Source organism: Brachyhypopomus gauderio, chromosome 10 (assembly GCF_052324685.1).
Source record: "Brachyhypopomus gauderio isolate BG-103 chromosome 10, BGAUD_0.2, whole genome shotgun sequence".
Classification (NCBI taxonomy): Eukaryota; Metazoa; Chordata; class Actinopteri; order Gymnotiformes; family Hypopomidae; genus Brachyhypopomus; species Brachyhypopomus gauderio.
In genome coordinates, this window is record NC_135220.1 from 16,674,135 (window position 1) to 16,697,302 (window position 23,168).

The 23,168-nt window shown below is 46.1% G+C and overlaps 1 protein-coding gene across 1 annotated transcript; it reads left to right on the forward strand.

Moving 5' to 3' along the window:
- Positions 1-7,574: 7,574 nt before the first annotated feature.
- LOC143525745 (ubiquitin carboxyl-terminal hydrolase 32-like) lies at positions 7,575-23,096 on the forward strand. Its single transcript, XM_077020017.1, has 34 exons — positions 7,575-8,025; positions 8,961-9,088; positions 10,165-10,270; positions 10,435-10,553; positions 10,910-11,069; positions 11,487-11,618; positions 11,802-11,909; positions 12,244-12,359; positions 12,547-12,609; positions 12,721-12,804; positions 12,909-12,970; positions 13,099-13,201; positions 13,439-13,622; positions 13,732-13,895; positions 14,057-14,197; positions 14,293-14,410; positions 15,321-15,475; positions 15,594-15,675; positions 15,774-15,848; positions 15,938-16,076; positions 16,311-16,416; positions 16,811-16,984; positions 17,287-17,461; positions 17,621-17,772; positions 17,854-17,971; positions 18,761-18,984; positions 19,138-19,322; positions 19,425-19,511; positions 19,673-19,793; positions 20,018-20,209; positions 20,496-20,739; positions 20,920-21,314; positions 21,533-21,625; positions 21,740-23,096. The coding sequence occupies exons 1-34, from the start codon at positions 7,968-7,970 to the stop codon at positions 21,911-21,913; spliced, it is 4,737 nt and encodes a 1,578-aa protein (XP_076876132.1). The 5' UTR covers positions 7,575-7,967; the 3' UTR covers positions 21,914-23,096.
- The last annotated feature ends 72 nt before the right edge of the window (positions 23,097-23,168 follow it).

A 23,168-nucleotide genomic window follows, 5' to 3' on the forward strand; every position in this document is an offset into this window, starting at 1 on the left:
CTTTCGCTGCACGCTGCTTTGTTAACAGAAAGGGTTTTTTTTCCCCAGACATGCTGAGTGGTGTTTAATTAGACCAGCCCTTGTGACATGTGCTTCCTGTCCTCGTATGGCTGTACCAGGAAACAGCAGCAGCTGCTCATTCTCCTGATCTACTGATGCCCCTGCTGGCCATAGCATGTATTTTTCATGAGGCCTGTCTGAGGAGGGTAATGAAATCTGCTGTAATCTTTATTGTACTGGACCTTATCAGTACTGAGGGAGCATGACTCTACACTGCGACATTTGTTTTTGAGATAGGACACCCAGTCACCATCTTTCTATCCTACACTTACTCCGACACAGGACTCCGTGTCTCCATGACCACAGTGACTACTAATCTTAAATCTTTAAGTTCTTTAAAATTTATATAAATATTTGCAGATTGTTTACATTGTATGCTTTTTTCCTTTTAAAAGCATGCATGTGTTCTTACATACCAATAGTTTTTCACGGCTGTTGAACAAACTGTCCGTTCTGCCTGCGCCATAATGACTAAACATCTATCACGTCTACAAGTTCAGAAATGCACATCGGTATTACAATGACCAATTCTTCATTTTATTCTTTACCTTCACCTCCATGTCCTTGTTTTGTTTTCTTAGAATCAATTTAAAGGATAAAATAACAAACCAGCAGCAGTGGTTAGCCCTCCTAATGCACGAGACCAGAGTGAGCTCAACCTTTGTGCAAATATACTGAATACGAAAATACACTTCCCAAAGATCAGCCAACATCGCCCCCTGGTGACCATTAAGAGGCGGTTCATGTCTACAATGGCATTCTAGGTATTCGACACATCCCGTATAAGCAAGTTTGCACCTAATGCGCAGACATATTGATTCACATGACAAATCAACACCTACTACGATATCATATGCAGATCTGTAAAAACAAACAAACAAACAAACGAACAAACAGAACCTACACTAACATGTACATACACAGGCTAATAATGCCCTATGCCGTTGCTCCTGGTGTCTCTGTATATGTGATTATTCCATGTTGATTTAGCTGTCACACAGAGCATGTGTTCCCTCCGTGATTTATAGACTGTGATGTCGAGACAGTGGAGCGGCGTCGAATTGGCCAATATTGCGCCGGGCTCATTTGCTTGGCATCACATTAGCGCGGAAATGATGGCCACACAAAGTCATGTAAATGAGCCCGCAGAGCTCCTCATCACTCAGGCTGTCAGGCCCTTTTGCTCCGTCTTTATTTATGGCTGTAATCACCGCGATCTGCTGCTGGCCATGGCGCACCCGCGCGCCGCCTACCCTGCGCCACGCGCTGATATCACGCGCTCAAGCTCTGCGGCACGAGCCCATTCTACACGCCAGTGAATGTAATCGTGCTGCTTTGCACTTTTGCACTTGCATACGGGTGATTGCATTAACGATCCAATATTTTACATTGCAAAACATGTTCAAGCACACCTTTTAATTGTAAAATAATTAAAGATAAGGTTTGTACATTGTAAGATAAGGTTTGTACATTATATGTATCAGCGTACCGTATATATACTTAACATTAAATGATACAACAATCAGATCCGACCTCACAAGAAGAACTTGTGCTGTTTTGTTTGCTAGCAACAGAGCCAGTTTATGGAATGCTCTTATAATAGCAGAGGTTATCCACACCACAGACGCGGGTTAACCCAATCCAGCACTTTAGTTAGGTAGCTAGCTAACTGTGTGTATACGTACATATGAATATATGTGGATGACTTTTATAAGACAACGTTTGACCTGCAGTTCGTTTCATCAGATTCTGACGGAGAGCGTGATCACAGGCGAACATATGCATATCAACACATACAACAACAAAAACAAAAAAAAAAAACGTTATTTTTAGGTTAATTTTTTTCTTTTCATTTTCATCTTCGTTTATTTTCACTTTGGTTACTTTGGTTTTCGTTTCCCTATGCCACACAGGCTAGCTACTGTTGCATAGCAACAAATGATGTCTTGTGGAACTACTGAAGCGATATGGAGCTTTTTTAGTGTCACCAGAACCTGAACCTGAAATCATTATTACTTGAAAAAACTGTAAATTTTTTGTCTGTAAAATTCATTCAGGTATGCAAAAATTCAAGTTAAAATTCAGGTTCAGGTCGAAATATAAAGTTAAATATACTACAAATGCGATGCCACTCGCTCGCAGAGGTTTAAATTACGCTGATGGTGTGGAGGAACATTCACTGATAACCATACATCTATAATTATAAATCCTTTAAATTTCCAGTGCTGTCGTTAACGGTCTACCACTGTAGATTCGCGTGTGTTTGCTCATCCTAAGTATCCCAGATGCATTCCCGACCCGAATTTCAACCTGAACCTGAATTTCAACCCAAACCTGAATTTCAACCTAAACCTGCATTTTAACTTGAATTTTTGCATACCTGAATGAATTTTACAGACTTTTTTCAAGTAATAATGATTTCAGGTTCAGGTTCTGGTGACACTAAAAAAGCTCCATACATTTTGTTTTTCTTTTCTTGATTTTGTTTCTTTAGTGGTATAAACGTATTCGGTTTGTGCAAGCTATAATTATGTAATGGTAAGTGTAAGGTGTAAAAATCATCACGAGAAGCCCTTTTTGTGCAATATCTAGCTTGGGAGAGAGAGAAATAGATGCTTACGACCGAAAAACAAGGGTCACACACTTCCTTTTAATACATGTGCTGCTTTCTACAAATATGATTATTCAAACTGTTGCTACAAATATGATACAAGTAAGCTATGAGAGAAATAATCAGAACACATGGGCAAAAAAATAAATTAGGTCGACAGTGTGCTCATTCAGTTCAGAAACATATCTTAGCAACAATTACAGATGTTGTTGTTTTATGTAGATCTAATAGAAATTGGGTCCTAAAATATTTTATTATGTTTGCATATGGATCAGTGTTAGGTTATGTTCTCATAAGTGTATTATTTATGGTTATTTTTTTTATTGTTGTGCTTGTCAGACAATAATGTCTCCACTTGTATGCAATATAGTCCCATCTTATTAAGCACTTTTATTTTGACACGTAAGGACACTACAGAAAATAAAGTTTTTTGTGTGTGTATTCATCTGTTAAAAAAGGCGGACTGCTTTTTACTTGTCCTGCTGCTGCTGTGTAGTGAAAATTGAGAAACAAATACACTACAACTTGAAGAGTGTCCAAATGATCTTCATTAACATCTTTATTGGTTTATTGAGAAAGAAAATCTACTCCTAACCGAGATGGAAAGTGAAGAACACGTTCAAGAAAACGCAACAGGTTATGGGCCCAGGCGAGCCAAATCAACAGGCGGGAAATGGGAAAGGTTAGTTTTCAACGGAGACGAAAACAAATACGAACTGTTGGAAGTAAAATTCCTTGGACATTTAAGGATGCTAGGTTTGAAAAACATCATACTGTCCGAAGAAGAAAATGTTGACGAAGAAAAGAATGAAGAATGTTACGCTGAATTGATTCAGTTCCTTGACGATAAGAGTTTATCTCTCGTCATGCACGATGCTACAGATAACGGCAGAAAGGCTCTACAGATACTACGGGGTCATTACGGCAGCGAAGGTAAGCCCAGAATCATAGCCCTGTACACGGAATTAACCTCGTTAAAGAAAGCTGACAACGAGACGGTGACAGACTATATCATCAGAGCCGAGAAAACAGTGACTTCCCTAAGAAATGCGAAAGAAGTTATCAGTGATGGACTAAATATAGCAATGATTCTAAAGGGCTTGCCAGAATCCTACAAACCTTTCGCCATTCATATAGCACAGAGTAGTGAACAAATCACGTTTACACAGTTCAAAAGCAAACTACAAATCTACGAAGAAACTGAAAAGTTTGACGGTAAAACCAAAGCTGACAACGTGATGAAAGTGGACATCTCCACCGTCACCTGCTATGGATGTGGAAACCGAGGTCACGTAGCTCGCGACTGCCGACAGAAAGGGGCGTCGAAGTGGTGCAGCTACCACAAGAGTTCAACGCACAGTGAGGAGACCTGCAGAAGAAGGGAGAAATTCAAAGACGAGGCGAAACAAACAGCAGAAAGACAGGACCGTAACAACTGGTGTAGTTACCATAAAAATTCTACACACAGTGACGAGACGTGCAGAAATAGAGACCAACACAAAGATGACGCGAAACAAACAGCTGAAAGACAAAAACCTGGCAAAGAAGAACAAACTTTTGTGTTTACTGTCAGTCACACAACCTTTCCAGAGAACATCAAGAAACATGGACTGATGGTGGACTGTGGAGCAACCTCCCACATCCTAACAGACATAAACTGTTTCACACAACTCGAAGAGGACTTCAACCCAAGCTCCCACTACATGGAACTGGCTGATGGAACTAGAATGAACAACGTCGCATTGAGGAGAGGAGACGCAGAGGTGCTGCTGCAGGACGTGCGAGGAAGAGGCGTCAGTCACCCTGAAGAAGGCCCTGTTCATACCAACATACCCCCAGAGCATCATCTCTGTGCAAGCAGCTACCAATGATGGGGCCAAGGTGATCTTCAAAGAGGGACAGAATGAACTGATAAACAGAAATGGAAGAGTGTTCAACATTGAAGTGCATGAGCGGCTGTACTACCTGAAAACGGTAAACCACCTCAAACACCATGTCAGTGCCTCTGTTAATGATATGATGTCTCCAGATAAGGTCAATCTAGTTTGTGATGTGAAGACGTGGCATGAAATAATGGGGCACTGCAATGTTGATGATGTGCTAAAATTACCTAAAGTGGTAGAAGGTATGAAAATCACTGGTAATAAGAAGCTAGACTGTAATGTATGCACTGAGGGAAAATTCACAAACACTAGAAACAGGAAGCCTGATTCAAAAGCTACTAAAATTCTAGAGCTTGTGCACACAGATTTAGCTGGCCCCATTGAGCCAACGTCTCATGAGGGGTTCAAATATGCAGTGTCGTTCACAGATGACTTTTCTGGTGCCGTGTCTGTTTACTTCCTTAAGAATAAAAGTGACACTACTGTAGCCACAGAAAAATTCCTTGCAGACACAGCACCCTATGGTATAGTTAAATGCATCAGATTGGATAACGGCACGGAGTACACAGGAAATGAATTCCAGTCACTACTGCGAGGGAGAGGGATAAGGCATGAGACGTCATCGCCTTACTCCCCGCATCAGAATGGTACAGCCGAGAGACAATGACGAACCATTTTTGAAATGGGAAGGTGCCTTCTACTAGAGAAGGGGTTACCAAAAACACTCTGGCCTTACGCCGTCCAAACTGCAGCACACATTCGAAATCGGTGTTTTAGTGACAGAACACAAAATACCCCATACTTCATGTTAACAGGAAAGAAACCAGACCTTTCAAAAATGTGGATTTTTGGGTCTGACTGCTATGCATACAGACATGACCATAGCAAATTGGATTCAAGAGGTGACAAGGGAATATTTGTAGGCTATAGCAGGAACAGTCCTGCGTATCTGGTTTACAACCCTCAAACCAGAAAGATCTCAAAACACAGATTGGTGAAGTTCATCACAAAGAACAGTGTGGAACAACAGACCCAAACTGATGATGATGACTATGAACTCCAAAAACACACAGAGAGAATATGTGATAGTGAAAACAAAAATGAGAAATCACAAAGTGAGAGCCAGGTCATAGATGAAGATAGGAAGATCCCAAAAACACGTGACAAAAACTAATCAAAAGAGGATGACCACACAGAGACAGAAATGAATGACAATGATGAAAATACTGCAGGGACATCAACAGAAACACAACAAAGACACCATTCAGAAAGGGAAAGGAGAGCCCCAAGATACTTGGAAGATTATGTAACATGCTCCAAAGATAAAATGACCATTACAAATGTTGATTCTTGTTACAGGGCAGTGTTTGGACTCCCCCAAACATAAAGGGAAGCGATCATGTCACCTGAAGCTTCTAGGTGGGAACAGGCTATGAAGGAAGAGATGTCCTCACTCAAAGAAAATGACACATTTGAACTGGTGACATTGCCAAAGCACAAAAACACAGTAGGGGGAAGGTGGGTCTACGCTTTAAAGGAAAGGAAGATACAGGCAAAATTTTCAAAGCTAGATATGTTGCAAAAGGGTACAAACAAACAGAAGGAATAGACTACCATGAAACATTTGCTCCTACAGCAAACCTCACTTCAGTGCGCGCACTAATGCAGATAGCTGTACAGAATGATTTGTCTGTACATCAGATGGATGTGAAAACAGCATATTTACATGCCCCCATTGAAGAACAGATATACTTAGATCAACCAGAGGGTTTCGAAGAGTTATAAAAAACAGGTGGAAAATTAGTGTGCAAATAAAAAAAGTCCCTATATGGCCTCAAACATATAGGGACTTGGTACAAACTCCTAAACGACCATCTAGAACAGAATAATTTTGAGAGAAATCAGGTCGATTACTGTGTGTATAAGAAACAAATTGAAAGTGACAAAATCATAGTGATCATCTGGGTAGACAACTTGATCATTGCAGCAAGCAGTGAGAATCAGCTGAACAGGTTTAAGGAAACAATGAAATCCCAATTCAACATGAAAGACCTTGGACAAATATCAAATTTTCTGGGTATACAGTTTGAACAGAAAGAAAGAGAAATTAAAATGAGCCAAGAAAAGTACATTGTAAAAATGCTGGAAAGATTTGGGATGTCTGACTGTAAGCCTAGGGCTACACCAAATGAGTTAAAAATGGAGTATAACAAAAATGTGGAAGAAAACACGGAGTTAGAAAATCCCAAAGATTACATTATTGGAAGCTTGATCTATGCAATGACTTGCACCAGACCTGACATCAGCTGGATTGTCAGCAAACTGTCACAATCCTTAGCAAGACCTAGAGTACAGGACTTAGTAGCAGCCAAACATGTTCTAAGATACTTGAAAGGTACCTCCCACTACGAGCGGTGTTTCAAGAAATCAGATGAAAGCTTAAGTCTGTTAGCATTCAGTGATTCTGACTGGGCATCCTCAGTAGAGGACAGACGTAGTACCACTGGAAAGTGAAGAACACGTTCAAGAAAACGCAACAATCAGTCTAATAAGTGTGTTAAACAAGAGGGGCAAACAAACAAAGAAAGAAATAAACATACAAATGATTTCAATATTCAATATATGTCCAAACCTTCTCCAAAAGCCATTGGATAAAGTCAAAATAGAATGGAGCTTGACTATTCAAATTAATACATTAATTTAGCATATTATGAATAGGCAATCTTACAGATATCGTACCAGAGACAAAGATGGGAAGCTTCTATTACCAATACGTAGGCCTAGTGCCTTTTTAAAAACCAGTGAAGTAGGTCTTGAGCAGTAAATCAGCCTATCGTTTAAACCTAATACTCCCTGCCATACATCCTTTACTATTTTCTCATCTTTTTTTTTTGCTTAAGTACAACTGCAGAATGCTGTAAAACAGTGTCTGAAGGAAAACGACCTGCTGATAAGCTATCAGGGGTATTTAAAAATAGCGTTCAGTTTAGAGGCATGACCGCTGCTCGAGAGCCCGTCGCTACTCAGTACGTCACACCTCGGAAACAGGTCGCGTCGTCTCGCGCGCACCGCCGCTCCGTCGGAAGCGCGTCAGTAATTAGCTAATTAATCCCGAAATGACTTAACCGCTGCATCTATGATTCGTTTTAAAAACAACAACAACAACAACAACCCAGTCCCAAAGATTAATTGGCCTCCGAACGACCCTCTTAGTTTCCACGTCACGGCCAGGGTTAGCTGTTTAGCTGAGGGATAAGAGGAAAGCAAAGCGCGAGCCACTCGCATAGCTAGTGACGTTAGCTTAGCTTAGCTTAGCTTAGCATAGCATAGCATAGCATAGCATAGCATAGCATAGCATAGCTGGTTAGATGGCGACGCTACGTTTGGTTTTGTGAACATGAAATGAGGAAAACATGGGGGCCAAGGAATCAAGGATTGGCTTCCTCTCCTATGACGAGGCAATCAAGAGAGGTGAGTTTGGGCAGTTTAAACGTATAACAGAAGCTTCTCTAACGGCGCTAGCTAACTAGCCGCATTAGCCCGCTGCTCGCCTCAGCCCACCGCAGGCTGCTAGCCTAGCGTGACGGCTAGCGGGCTAGTCAGCTGTCAAGCTCCACACCAGCTAACCTTATACGTCTACACGAGAAATGGATCGCTTAAATGTAGCCAACGAGCCACAGTTGCGTCCGTGTACGTCTGAAAGTGCGAGTACTCCTTCGCACCGGCGTTGACATGTCAGCTGTGGGGTGTTTGGACCCTTGTCCGGCCATGGAGCTGTCATCTACAAGATGGCTAGCTTAGTCACTGGAGCTGCTACATAGGGAACCACGACTAGAGGCACCAGTGCCAAGCGCCCTCCTGAATTAGTGCCGTTCAGTAAACACAATCACAGGTTGCTGCAAGATGTTTCGTTTGTGATACTGCAGTTGAATTTCCTCTTATTTAACTAACGTTAGTTGGCTAGCCGGTTTACAAACGTTTGGATTTAGCCCACACGATTGTTGTTCTTGTGAATCGAGCCTCATAAAATCTCTGCAACGCTGTAACGTTACAATTTAAATACCATGTTTCAACATATCGTTATGTAAACGTTTCTTAGAGTATTGCCCAAATGCTGCTAACACCACTGTTACTAAATACTCCCATGTATCAGCAGTTTCAGTAGCGTCCATAGGGTTTTAGATTATTTTAAATAGCTGTAACGTTACTGTAACTTTATATGGGTTTGCATGGAAGGTCAAATCTTACTGAGGCTTAATTGTCAATACATTGACTTTTCATAATATTTCAGATCCATAAACCGCAGAAAATAATCAGATTCCCTGTACTTTCTTTTATCATTCTGACTCTCTTTTTTATTATTTCCAGGCATCTGTTTCTTCTAATAGTTTTGTTTTCTCACTTAGTGACGGATGTTGAGCTCAAAAGGCTGAGAGATGCTTTCAGGAGGACATGTGGCTTGTCGTACTATATGAGTCAGCAATGCTTCTTCAAGGAGGTGCTGGGAGACATGGTTCCAGTCAATATCTCAGAGGTAAGACCAGTCTGAACCACAGCAAGCTGTGGCTCTTGTGAATTCCTCCTGTGATGGCCTGTTCGTGTCCTGGGCATGTGGAATGTGCCTCTGCAAGTTTCAGCAGGTGATAACTGCCTTTGACAGGTTTCGGCTGAAGTTAGTAGTAAGCTTTCCTAGAAAGATAGTAAGTAGGTTTTCGTCTTTGAGCTTTTGTTCAACAATTGGATGCTTGATTGCCTGTAATTTTTTTCCTTTTTGTTTAGTATGCCTTACCCATGCTGTTTTTTGTTATGATAAAATGTTATTCCAAGCTGATTGTGGTTAGACAGATTGAATTATTTACCACTTTTTTCATTTACTTTGTAACAACCATGTAATTAATGCATTAATAATTAGGCCAACTTTTAATGTTTATAATTGATTAAATTATTCAGATGTGCTGTTTGGCCTTTGGAATTAGCATAGTTAAATATGAAAGACTGTTTTTAATCTACTTGACATGCAACAGAATATGGTTGTATCATAAACTGTTTCAGTGCAATGTTTCAGTGCACCGTTGTTGTAACATAGCACATTTGGAATAATTAAAACACTTCTGGGTTCCTATCTCGATACACTTGGTTGTAGCCTGTGCTTCACCAGTTTGTCTGACCGCCATTAGTCTAGGTCTTCCTGTAATGAACGGTTAGCAGACCCATGTTTATCAGGCATTGAGACTCCTTGTTCGTTAAAAAGAAGACTACATAATTGAACCTTTTGGGTTATTCTTTAAAAAAGCTGCGAGATGAAATTTAGGAGGCTTCGGTTACAAAGTGCTGTCATCTCTCCCTTATAACCCTTTTCAACACTTGTGGTCGACAGCGTATTTCAGACACTGCAGTTTTAGCGTCTAGGGTCAGGAGGAAATGCTGAATCGCTGGAGCTGAAATTCTTGTTAGCGCTAGCATTTCATTAGCAAGGCAAGAAAAGAGCGGAGAAACGCGGCAAGCCCACTCAATGGGTACATGCTCCGGATGCTTCCACCTACCATTATTTCCTTGAAGGATAATTTAGCCAGTGCAACACTTTATTACACTCTTTTTCCCTCTCATCAGGTGATCTACAGTTCCTTCGGTGGCACATCGAAAGGTCTGCACTTCAACAACCTCATTGTTGGCCTGGTGCTGCTCACCAGAGGGCGTGATGAAGAAAAGGCCAGATGTGAGTCTGCTCTATCACACAGTAGCTTTCCAGCGTTCGTGGATGCAGCGATACTGAGGCTGTCCAAAGTGATTCGCATAATTAATGGGACACGGAGCAGCTCGGATAATATTTGTGATATTCGGGTTGGGGACTTGTGTTTTTTTGTTTTTTTTTTCTGGCAGACATTTTCAGTCTTTTTGCCAGTGAATCAGGCAGTTATGCCACACGGGAGGACATGGAAGCCATGCTGCAGGCTGTGGATGGAGAAGTTCATCCCTCTCTTAGGAAGTGCTTCACCGAGGTCAGCAGCTCACAAGTGGTCAAAAGAAATGCATATACATGTGTGAATCACAGCCATGTAATTGTGATGTTAACAGTCCTTTAATAACAGATCCAGTACATAATTTAATAACAAATGCTTTTTGTAGCATAGTATGAGCAGGAAGGATCACCTTTCATTTGTTTGCATTTTATTCATGTGACGTATAGTACAGCTGAGGACCTGTGTTATGGAGGACCTGTGTTTTGGCTGCATTTTAAACCAGACCTTTTTGTTCCCTTCACTTCTGAATTTCCCATCATATGTTGGGACTCTGCTTGATGGTTGGTCTATTTCTCTGGTTCTTTTGTGGTCCTCTGCCCCGGTGTTTTTGACAGGCAGAGAAGGTGAATTATGAGAAGTTTAAGAGCTGGCTGCTTCAGAACAAGGATGCGTTCACCTTCTCCCGGTGGCTCTTATCCAGTGGGGTGTGTGTGACTCTGACCGATGACAGCGACACACCTACCTTCTACCAGACCTTAGCAGGGGTCACACACTGTGAGTACATTGTTACAATTCTGCACAGCGTGAGACGTCCACCGGTGCCTAACAGAGACACGAGCTCGTTTACGAAGAGGTAGTGGCTCAGCAGGCTGTTTGCAATTCCAGTCCAGTACTTTGTGTGATTTTTTTTTTTTTTTTTTAATCACAACAAGCTTGTCTGTGTAGTCACTTTATCGCACGTCCTTATCATCCTCATTCGAGTGTGTGACATAACTGTAGTTAATTTGGAGAACAAGTGTGTGTGTGGGTTGTAATAAAACAACAGCAGTTTGTACCGTGAGCTGTGTGTCACTAAATAAGTAGCTCAAATCCAAGGTGTGCTTTGCCGTGTCTGCTAATTATGAGCACATCATAGTACACATGCATATTCATAACCGTAAGGAATAACTGTAATTGTTTTGTGTTGTGTAGTAGAAGAATCGGACATTATTGACCTGGAGAAGCGATACTGGTTACTGAAAGCTCAGTCACGAACTGGACGATTTGACTTGGAGACATTTGTCCCGTTGGTGTCTCCTCCTATTCATCCGTCCATAAGTGAAGGTGGTTATAGACTTGAGTGTTTCTTAACATTTAATCCATTCGATTTTATGGACTGTTCGTTTCATCAGCTTTTCTCCAGTCATTTTAAACGCGTTGTCGGTAAATCAAGCAATTGACTGCAAACTGCTAATTTGGCATAAGCAGAGGGGACTGAGCTGTGTGTTTTTGCAACCCCTCTTTCAGGTTTGTTCCACGCCTTTGATGAGAACAGAGACAATCACATAGACTTCAAAGAGATCTCCTGCGGCCTGTCGGCGTGCTGCAGGGGGCCCCTGGCCGAGAGGCAGAAATGTGAGTCTGGAGCCCTGCTGCTACAGCAATGATGGGATGGGAACTGGGCTCCCAGAAGATCTGGGACGTGGAGATGCTTTAACAGCACGACCAGGCGGTTGAGCAGAGCACTCGCCGTTTCGTTTTCATTTATCGGCTTTGAATCGTTTTTTCTTTCTCGCATGCTAAGGTCTGGAACTGTTTGTATTTTTAGTATTTTATAAACTTCTTGGTGATCTACAGCGTGTGGTGTGCTTTGAAATGAATGCATGTAATATAAAATACTGTATATGTACTATATGAAGGTCATACATTTTTTTTTTCTTGCTTGTACCCACTTTTTGCCGTGGGCCAGTTTGTTTTAAAGTGTTTGATGGCGACCGTGACGGAGTTCTCTGTCGACAAGAACTCCACGAGATGGTTGGTGCGTTACTAGAGGTCTGGAGGGACAATCGTACTGACTTCATCCCTGTAAGTGACCATGGACATTGATCTCCACATCTCCGCTTCTAATGTCCTATAGAAGAACATTACAATTTCTATATGAACTTTATACCTTTATTTCTCTATTTGACCTCTTTTTGATAGATGTTGGCTTGGTTACCCAGCAGTGCGTATGGTGCTGTTGTCATACTTCTCTTTTGACCTCTTCTTGCAGGAATTGCAGGCAAACGTGCCTGATATCGTCGAAGACATTCTTAGGGTACACGACACTACAAAGGTATATGTGCCTTTTTAATGATCTATTTTGTGTATTATGTTATCTATTATGTTTCTGAAATACCTGGGCATACATTGAGGGGCTGCTGTGTGTTTTTGCTCTGTGGCGTAGAAGGGCCATCTGACACTGGAAGACTATCAGATGTGGAGTGTGCAGAGTGCGCTAGCCGGCGAGTTCCTCAACCTCCTGTTCCAGGTACGCGCGGACACCTGTGGGGTTGTGCTAATGTTGCGCTGTCTCAACACCGCTCTATTACTCTGTGCTTGAGAAGCTCATCCTGCCCTCACGTCTCCCGTCAGGTGTGTCACATTGTTCTGGGACTGCGGCCTGCCAGTCCGGAGGAAGAAGGACAGATCATCAGGTTCATATCAGACCTTCCTTTTCCTTTCTTTGGTAGGCCCTCAGTGTCTGCAGACAGTAAGAGATGACGTGTGTGTGTGTGTGTGTGTGTGTGTGTGTGTGTGTGTGTGTGTGTGTGTGTGCGTGCAGGGGCTGGTTAGAGCGAGAGAGCCGCCATGGTCTTCAGCCTGGAGACTATTGGTTCCTAATCTGCACCCAGTGGTGGCAGCAGTGGAAGGACTATGTCAGATATGTAAGTTAAAAACATGCGGTGGCTTCTAATCAAGGTAGATGATGTGGTGGCTCATAGTGAGCTGTTCACATTAAACAGAGGCCACTATGTTTTTATCACCCTACACAATCATTGTCCACTTCTGCTTTTCTGTTCTACTCTCACTGACTTTCTTAAACCTTCCAAATGTGTTTGATGTGCAGGATTGAGTGTCTTGCAGCTGCACAGAACCTGGTCCTGATTCTCTTGTCTTTGCAGGACAGTAAGGTGATAGTGGTGGAACAGCCATCTGTCTTCGTCGGGGGCAGAAATCCTCCGTCCAGCGCTGGGCAGCACCAGGGTGGCCACGGAGACGCTGTGGTCAGCTCGCACTCGTCCCCCGAGGAGAAGTTCTCTGACAACATCTCCAGCGCCTCCGAGGCGTCCGAAACCACAAGCGGCGGTGAGTGAGTGTGCGGGGAGCCCCTCTCTGGCCACGCCCGTCGTACACGTCTCCTCCTCCTCCTCCTCCTCCTCCTCCTCCTCCTGCACGCTGCTCCTCTCTCACGCAGGCCTCCTTCCCATCGCATCCACGGGCGCAGATGTCTGTTTCGCCCGCCAGCCCGACTCTCCGGACGCGGATGGTCAGAACTTCCTCGGGTCCGACGGGGGCGCTGCTGTGCTCAGACCGGGCGCCATAGACAACCAGCCCCTGGTGACCTCGGAGCCGCTCAAGGTAAAAGCTTTTAATCGACAGCGTCAAACACACTCGTGTACGTGTGTCTGAGATATTATTACCAATCTCCCATTAATTGGTTCTATAGGTACACATACCTGTAGTTCTGTTATAAACATCCTGCACCATTTAAAGTATCGACTTTGTTCTCTGTCTGTCAGGCTCCCACGTTGACGATGGAGGGAGGGTTACTGCGCCGTTCTCCCACACTGCGGCTGGGCCAGGACTTTGAGGTCGTACCCGAGCCGGTGTGGAGGGCTCTGTACCACTGGTACGGGGCCAACCTGAGCCTGCCGCGGCCGGTACGCCCCCCCCCACCGCTGCTGGTCTGCACTGTCCCCGCTGTCCTCTGCCGCTGTCGCTGACTCTCTGGTGGGACTGTAACCCTCGTGTGCAGGTGATCCGGGCGAGGGACGTGGAGAAGGCCGAGCTGGAACTCTTCCCCAGACACCTGCTCTTCCTCAAACAGCAGCCGCCCGCCCGCACGCCACAGTCCAACGGCTGGAGCAGCATCGGTGGGACTGGGGACTGGGAGCTGGGCACTGGGAGCTGGGCACTGGGCGCTGGGCACTGGGAGCTGGGCATTGGGAGCTGGGCATTGGGAGCTGGGCACTGGGCACTGGGCACTGGGAGCTGGGCACTGGGAGCTGGGCACTGGGAGCTGGGCACTGGGAGCTGGGCACTGGGAGCTGGGCACTGGGAGCTGGGCGCTGGGAGTTGGGCGCTGGGAGTTGGGCGCTTGGGACTGGCCAGCGCTGCTCAGCCTGACAGCCAGAGACACAGCCTGGCCTGCTTATTTATAATTAATCAAAGTAACTGCTACACCTGGTGTAATCTGCCCACACAAAACGGTTCCAGTTTTCCGTTGGCCACCAGCCGCTCTGGTCACATCACACCTGCTGCTAAACTGTTGTTGCAAACAGACATCCAGGAACCAGGGAGGAGGTGGCGGTTGGTCATTTCAGAGTGTCAGATGCTTGTATGAAGCAGTGGGATCTGATGGAGCAAGGCTCTGTTTACACACACACACACACACACACAACAACGTACCAGACTGTTATGTTATATGTACACGTGTGGCCATGCATGAGTGTCACAAGACCTCAGCGGGCCCAGAGCCAGTCATGCGGTGTGTCCCACGTGCAGTCACGCCAGGGGACTGAAAGGCTTGTCTTTGGGCTCTCCTACCCCCCACCACTCCCCACCCCCCTTTGTTAACATGCCATTCAAAGCCTGTGTCATATTTTCATAATTATCGTAAATCATAAGTATATATAAAATGGCTCCTGAAGGTTTGTGACTCGTTTTGCTCCCCTTAAAGTCCACCAAAGTTCGGCACGGGCCTCGTGTGTGTGTGTGTGTGTGTGTGTGTGTGTGTGTGTGTGTGTGTGTGAGTTCTGAAGCTGTGCGTCTGCTGTGTGTTAGGCAGCATGCCCTCCCCCAGCGCCCCACTGAAGCGGGTGCTGCTCTACACGGGCTGCTTCAGCCGGGTGGGCACCATCAAGGACGTTCACGACTACCTGTCCCAGCGGCTCCGCATTAAAGAGGAGGACATGAGACTCTGGCTCTACATCAATGACGTGAGGAGGCCCTCAGACATGCATATGTCCACACACACACACTCAGTTACCTATATGTCTGTGTAGTAGGACAGTTTTCATCTAAAGGTGCAAATTGGTGCAATCTGTTCCAAAACAGAATTATCTCACCCTGCTTGATGATGAGGACCACTCACTGGAAGCTCTGAAGATCCCTGATGAACAGTACATGGTTATTGAAGGTACACACCGTTACCAGACGTCTCATTTTTGTGTGGGATGATACATGGAGAGCAGATATCCATCTTGTGTGCATTTGTGTTCGTTTCCTTTGCTGTAGTGCGCAACAAAGACATGAGCTGGCCCGAGGAGATGTCCTTCTTGGCCAACAGCAGCAGGATGAACAGGCACAAAGGTAGACGCCCCTCGGACTCTTCAGGCCCCCCGGGGGCAGACCTGCGTGTTTGTGTGCAGCTTTTGCTCACGCCCCTTTCCCCAACACAGTGCCCACTGAGAAAGGAGCCACTGGCCTGAGTAACCTTGGCAACACGTGCTTCATGAATTCTAGCATCCAGTGCGTGAGCAACACTAAACCTCTGACGGAGTACTTCACGTCGGGCTATCACCTCTATGAACTCAACAGGTGTGTGGGTGTGTGTCTGTGTCTGCGTGTGAGTCTGTCTGTGTCTGTTTGTGTGTGTGCGCGCATCTGTCTGTGTGTGTGTGTGTCTGTCTGCCTGTGTCTGTGTGTGTGTGGGCGGGCGTGTGGGCTTGTTTGTGTGTGTGTGTGTGTGTGTGTGTGTGTGTGTGTGTGTGTCTGTGTGTGTGATTTAGATACATGTGCTCTTTGTTATGCACATTTCAATGTCTACCACAGAACAAATCCTATTGGGATGCGAGGTCACATGGCAAAATGCTATGGTGATCTGATCCAGGAACTGTGGAGTGGTGCACAGAAGAGCATCGCGCCGCTGAAACTCAGGGTAAGAGCAGCACAGAATACTCCTGCTGACTGTAATGGGAAAGTGTCCAAACACACGGTGCATCTGCAGTCTGGTGCCCTCTGACCTCTTGAGAGTGCATGCAATTATGTGAACATCAGAACCGGCCCGTGGAGCGACAGGAGTTTGTGGCCCAGTGTGACACCTCACTTTGTCTTTTCCACCTTAATCCGATCAAGTGTCAGCAAATGCAGTCCACGGGGGTCTCACCTCATAACTTGAATCTCAGGATGTAGAGAACCTGCCGCTAACATCTTGCTGTTGGATGCTACAGGACAGGAGACCTTGTGAAGTTTTGTGAAGACCTTCGTATATCAATCATCTCTCGAGCGCGATATAGTGGATAACGTCCTCCTGCCGTTCTCTCCGCCCTTAGTGGACCATAGCCAAATACGCCCCACGCTTCGACGGCTTCCAGCAGCAGGACTCCCAGGAGCTGCTGGCCTTCCTGTTAGACGGCCTCCACGAGGACCTGAACCGAGTCCACGACAAGCCGTACGTGGAGTTGAAGGACAGCGGCGGCAGACCTGACTGGGAGGTCGCCTCTGAGGTGCGTCCCTTCGTCTTGAGTGTGCTGCTCTTACTTTGTCCTAACACTCGTGACCTCTCCCTCGGCGTCCGGATGGTTTTCAGTTTGCGTGTTGCGTAGTTATAGAGCTGGACGCATGACCGATGCTACATATTCCATCTTAGATCTTTGCCTGCATGTTCTCAGGATAATATACAGTCAGAGCTATTTTGCTTTATATACACACACTATATGTACACTATGATGCAGGAGAGTGAATAATTGGTGGTGGAGATGTGATGCCTGCAGTGTTCTCATAGCTTGTGTCGGCGGTGTCTCGTCAGGCCTGGGAGAATCATCTGAGGAGGAACCGCTCCATAGTGGTGGACCTGTTCCATGGGCAGCTCAGGTCTCAGGTCAAATGCAAAACCTGTGGACACGTCAGCGCCCGATTTGACCCCTTCAACTTCCTCTCACTCCCCCTGCCCATGGACAACTCCATGCACCTCGAGATCGTAGGTGAGTCCTTGTGGGGTCAGGATGGAAAATCTGTATGACGTCTTCAAAACCAGTGTGACGGAACGGGACACCTGTCCTTTATGTGTGTGTGGGGGGGGACAGTTGGTTTGCTGCGTTCAGCAGCACTTAACCAGCCTGTGTGTGGATACCTGTGTGCAGTGGTGAGGCTGGATGGCTCCACGCCAGTGCGGTACGGCCTCAGGCTCAACGCAGATGAGAGATACTCCGGCCTGAAGAGCCTGCTGAGTGAACTGTGCCTTCTGAGGCCTCAACAGCTTCTCCTGGTGGAGATCCACTTGTCCTGCATTAAGGTGCCGGTCGAACAGAGCCCTTGCTTTCCTGAAGCTGTGCTGTCCGTGTCTCGGGCTTAACCGAGTGTTTCTTTGTTCTAGAATTTTCCATTAGATAGCCAGAAGGTGCGGCGTGCTGCCAGTGGTTTCCTGTGTGCGTTTGAAGTCCCGCTGCCCACGTCTCCTTCATCCGCCACCTCCCCTGAAGACGAGGGTCCTGGTGAGAGTGGGCCGCTCTACCCTCAGCACACACCCTTCCATCGCTGACATCGTTTATAGGGACGCACCCAATATTCGCCAACCGAAATTACAATGGCAAAAAAATCTATTCTGTGTTCGGCCGAGTGAAATGGCCAAATAATTTATGCAGAACAATGACGTTTTTAATGACGCTGCAGACGTGAACCAGAGTTGATGTTTCACTCCTTAGCGCCAGGTCTCTCTCGCTCTTTCTCTTGGTTTCAGTGCCCACATCCTCCTTAAACACCCGCAAACCCACGATACAACAGCACGATAAAAACCCACCATGAAGTGAGGCACTCTTAAGGCATCATTTTTAAATTGCAGTTGTCATATATATATATATATATATATATATATATATATATATATATATTATTTTTTTTTTTTTCATTTAGTCCATTGACTATGCAGTGGCATAAAAGTGGCAAAATTAATGAAACGTGAAAAACCATGTTTGGTGTTCGTCATTTGGCTAAATGTTTTCTTTTGTTTGGTTTCGGTTTCGGCCCCATGTCCATTTCAGTGTATCCCTAAATAGCAGTGGTGGCACAGAAGTGTTGTTGGACTTTGTGTGCACAGCCGTCTCCCTGCTGGGTTAAGACTCTAGTTAAAGTACTGAAGGATGGCCAACATCAGTAGTGTCAGCTGGGCTGTAGTCTTAAAGTAGCATTACAGCATAGTTCCAATGCATATGCACATTTCTAATGGAGTGAGTGTATGTTTGTATTTATTGTTGGATGATCTGTGGTCCTTGCTGTGGTTGCAGGAGACCTCCTAAAACTGGCCAACGGAACGAGCCCTCCCCTCTCCAGCGGCACCACCCTGCGGCTGGACATCATCCCCAAGGGCATGCCCAACACGGTGGTGCCCAACACGGTGGTGCCCTGCAGCACAGACGGCAGCCCCGCCAACGGCCTCCCTAACGGCCACACCGTGACCCCCCACACCGGGCCCTTCACCGGCTACCTCATTGCCATCCATCGTAAGATGGTAAGCATGGCGGCTGGATGTTGGCACTACGATCATTCTGCTTTCTTCCGCTTCTGTTTTTTGCCGCTTTCAAACAATGATGCGTACTCCACATGCAGGCTGTGTTTGCTAGTGGTTTTTATTTTTGTGGTGGTGGTGTTCCCCCCCCACCAGATGCGTGCAGAGTTGTACTTCCTCTCATCTCAGAAGAACCGGCCCAGCCTGTTCGGGATGCCCCTGATCGTGCCCTGCACGGCGGATACGCGCGGTCGGGACCTGTACAACACGGTGTGGACGCAGGTGTCTCGTCTGGCCAGTCCGCTGCCCCCGCAGGAGTCCAGCAACCACGCCCAAGACTGGTCAGCCTTCTCCGCCCCCCGCATCTCACAGTGGGTCCTGCGTACGCTGTGGTAGAGTTATTAACCTCAGTGTTACGCTCTTGTGACTCTGTTTTGCTGTAGTGATGACAGCCTGGGTTACCAGTACCCTTTCACCCTGCGCGCCGTCCAGGGAGACGGAAACTCCTGTGCTTGGTGTCCATGGTACAGGTATGAGCTGTGTGTGTGTGTGTGTGTGTGTGTGTGTGTGTGTGTGTGTGTGTGTGTGTGTGTGTGTGTGTGTGTGTGTGTGTGTGTGTGTGTGTGTGTGTGTGAGACTGACTTGACTGATTACTTGTTTATCTCTCTCTCTCTCTCTCTGGTGCTGTCAGGTTCTGTCGTGGCTGTGCCATAGAGTGCAGTGAGGACAGGGTTGCACTAGGCCATGTGTGCATAGCTGTGGACTGGGACCCCACAGCCCTGCATCTCCGGTACCAGACATCCCAGGAAAGGGTGAGATCTGTAGATCAGTCTGAGATCTGTAGATCAGTCTGAGATCTGTAGATCAGTCTGAGATCTGTAGATCAGTCTAGAGCTTTTCTCTGCAAGCTATGCATTTTTCAGAAATGTTCTCAGTTAATCGAGAGTAAATGATTCCTCGCCAACAACATTGTGAGCCATCTTGGTGAAGGTGTTTGAAGAAAGTCGTGTGGGTAAGCGGCGTGGTGTGTGTGCAGCTGGTGGAGGAGCATGCCAGCGTGGAGCAGAGCCGGCGTGCCCAGGCCGTGCCCATCAGCTTGGACAGCTGCCTGAGGGCCTTCACCAGCGAGGAGGAACTGGGCGAGAACGAACTCTACTACTGCTCCAAGTGCAAGACCCACCGCTTGGCCACCAAGAAGCTGGACCTGTGGAGGCTCCCGCCCATCCTGGTAGGGTCCCGCATCGGGCAGCGAGGGTCCTACGTTCGTGGCATCAGGACATATCCCACTGATTTTCTGTTCTGTAAAAATAAATACAAATATATCGGAATATGACACTTTTACAAGACATTTCTGTCATGATGAGAATTACGTGGCGAAATGGTGGTTTAAAAATGCGAATTACCTTCCTTTTTAGTCGTGAGAACTTAATTTCTCGCTGTGTTTGTGTGAAGTTTGTTGCCCCTGCGTGTTTTGTCTGAGGTCAACAGCAGCCTCTCCACTTCCTCTGGTACAGATTGTTCATTTGAAGCGCTTCCAGTTTGTGAACGGGCGCTGGATTAAATCTCAGAAGATCGTGCGCTTCCCCAGGGACAACTTTGACCCCAGTGCATTTCTGACTCCTCGGGAGACAGACCACAGCCAGCACGGCTGGAGGCCCTGTTCAGGAGATGAGCTATCTGAGCAGGAACCTGGGCCCAACTCTACACTGGCAGATCCACCTTCTAACGCCATACCACATGCCGCTAATGATGCAAAAGGTCAGCGCCAAGCCACACACCGATGTGTTCACGTTGTGTGTAGTAGTTCCCACATTGATTCAGATTAAGCTGAACTTATATTCTTTCCAGTGGGACTGCAGATAAAGACCGTTGAGAGAAAAATTGATTATCAGCACCTGAGAGATTTAACTGTGTGTCTTGTGTCTGCACGCACTCCAGACTCTCCAGGTAGTGGGAGGTTGGTCTCCTCCTCCCTCAGCAGAAGCGCCAGTCCCAGCGGGAGCCCCAAAGCCGACGGGCGGAGGCTGACCCAGAAGCGGCCCGACTCGCGGCCGCAGCTCTCCCTCAGCAAGGAGAGTCTAGACAGCGGCAGGGAGAGCCCGTCGGAGCTGGAGCCGGCCGGCGGGAGGCCCGAGGCCCACAGCGAGGCCGACGTGGCGGGCCTGGACTCGGCGCTGGGGGGCGAGGATGCTGGCAGAGACTGTGACAACGCCACGTCCGTGTCTGAGCTGGAGAGCAACGGATGCACCGAGGACAGCATGGACCTGGACGCCTCCCAGGACCAAAGGGACAGGATCTGCCTGGAGCCCGTCTACGACCTGTATGCAATATCAGTGAGTGTCTCCACCCCACGCCTCGTCGTCATTGCATTGTTTGGTCAGAAATTAGCACTAGAGTTCATACTAGCATGACCGTACTCATTATGTTCCTTCCTGACGGACGACATATTCAGCAGGCGTTTCTCTCCCGTGTTGATTTCTCAGTCTTAGAGTTTGTATGGTAGATGTTCCAGGCTTCTTCAGTCCTGAAGTTGTTGTTTGCGTGTGTTAAGTGTCACTCAGGGATTCTTGGAGGAGGCCATTATGTCACATATGCCAAAAACCCCAATGAGAAATGGTACTGTTACAACGACAGCAGCTGCAAGGTAAGCCCCGCCCTCTCAGGTGTGCAGTGACCACGCTCCTCCCTTCCCCTGCGGGGGGGCTCACCTGGGCTTTAACGCTCATCGTGGCTTCGCTTGCGTGTGTGCTGTCCGCAGGAGATGAACCCGGACGAGATGGACACGGAGTCGGCGTACATTCTCTTCTACGAACAGCAGGGCGTGGACCACTCCCTCTTCATGCCAAAGACAGAAGGGAAAAAGGTGGCGGACACCAGCAGCATGGACGAGGACTTTGAGACGGACTACAAGAAGTACTGTGTTCTTCAATGACGTCTGCGCTGGTGAAGTACTGTGTTCTTCAGTGACGTCTCGTGGCGGGGGAGGGGAGACGCCAAACGATGCCGTCTCTCAGATTGAGAGGAGCTTTTTTTTTTTTGCCCTCGTTTCTTTGACCTTTCAGCCAAACTACCGTCCTGTCCCATCCCGTCATATCATGTCCCGTCGTGTCCTGTCCTCTCCTGTCCCATTTTGTCCTCCTGTCCCGTCCCGTTATTTCAGGACTGTGTTTGTCTTTCTCACAGGTTTTTAATTTCTTTGTGTTGACCTGTTGCAGTTGTGAGTACAGGATTCATTAGTAAGTGCCGGTCACATACTCACATATGAACCGTGTGTGACGCACAGTCCTCCACATCCGTGAACACAAAGAGGTTTGGGAAACGAAAGTTGGTACTAGTTTATTTATTGTTTAGGACCATTTAAAGACTTTAATTGTGCTATTTTCTTTGAATTTATTTTTAGCATTTATTGCTATACTAATCATGGATATGTTTATGTAGATTGCATATGTTTCATCAATATTTCTTTGTAAGGAAGACTGGCATTGTATCTTGTTATAAGATGCTAATAATACTGTATGCACTTTTATGCTTTAAGTTGCTATAATTGTTTGGTCCCATTTTGTGACATTGCACATTATTAATATTATTGTTATTGTTATTATTATTTTATTTTTGCTTTTTTAAGTGTGCGTGTGTGCATGTGTGCGTGTGTGAGAGAGAGGGAGGGAGAGAGAGAGAGAGATAAAATTACATACATACACCACAGTGTCATACCACGCAAAGCATCTCATTGTAGCACATTACAGTCAAATTGCGCTTTTATTTTGTTCTGTGCCAACAAGGTTTTTCGTCCACCCTGCAGGACAGTTTGTGCCATTGTACGGTCATCATGGTCTTTGCTCAGGATACTGCAACCGATTACATCAGCATGTCACAGAGGAACCGACCCAGCTCTCTATTTATTCCCACATGTCAAACATTAAGGGGGTGGGGGAAATCGTGTGAAGGTTCGCCACTCTTCCAAGTCTCTGCTACCCACAGCTAAATATGTAATACTAATAATTTTACAGCCTCTGCCTGTATATTTGTGCTCTGATGTTAATGTGAATATTCTCTGTGCCCAGAGAAGTCAGAGACCAGTGAAATAAACAATTAGTATTGTTTTGATCTTGTTACATTGTGCCACACTTTGACATATTTAACATTGGATTAGTAAATCTTGTCTGAATAGTATTAAATATTACCCC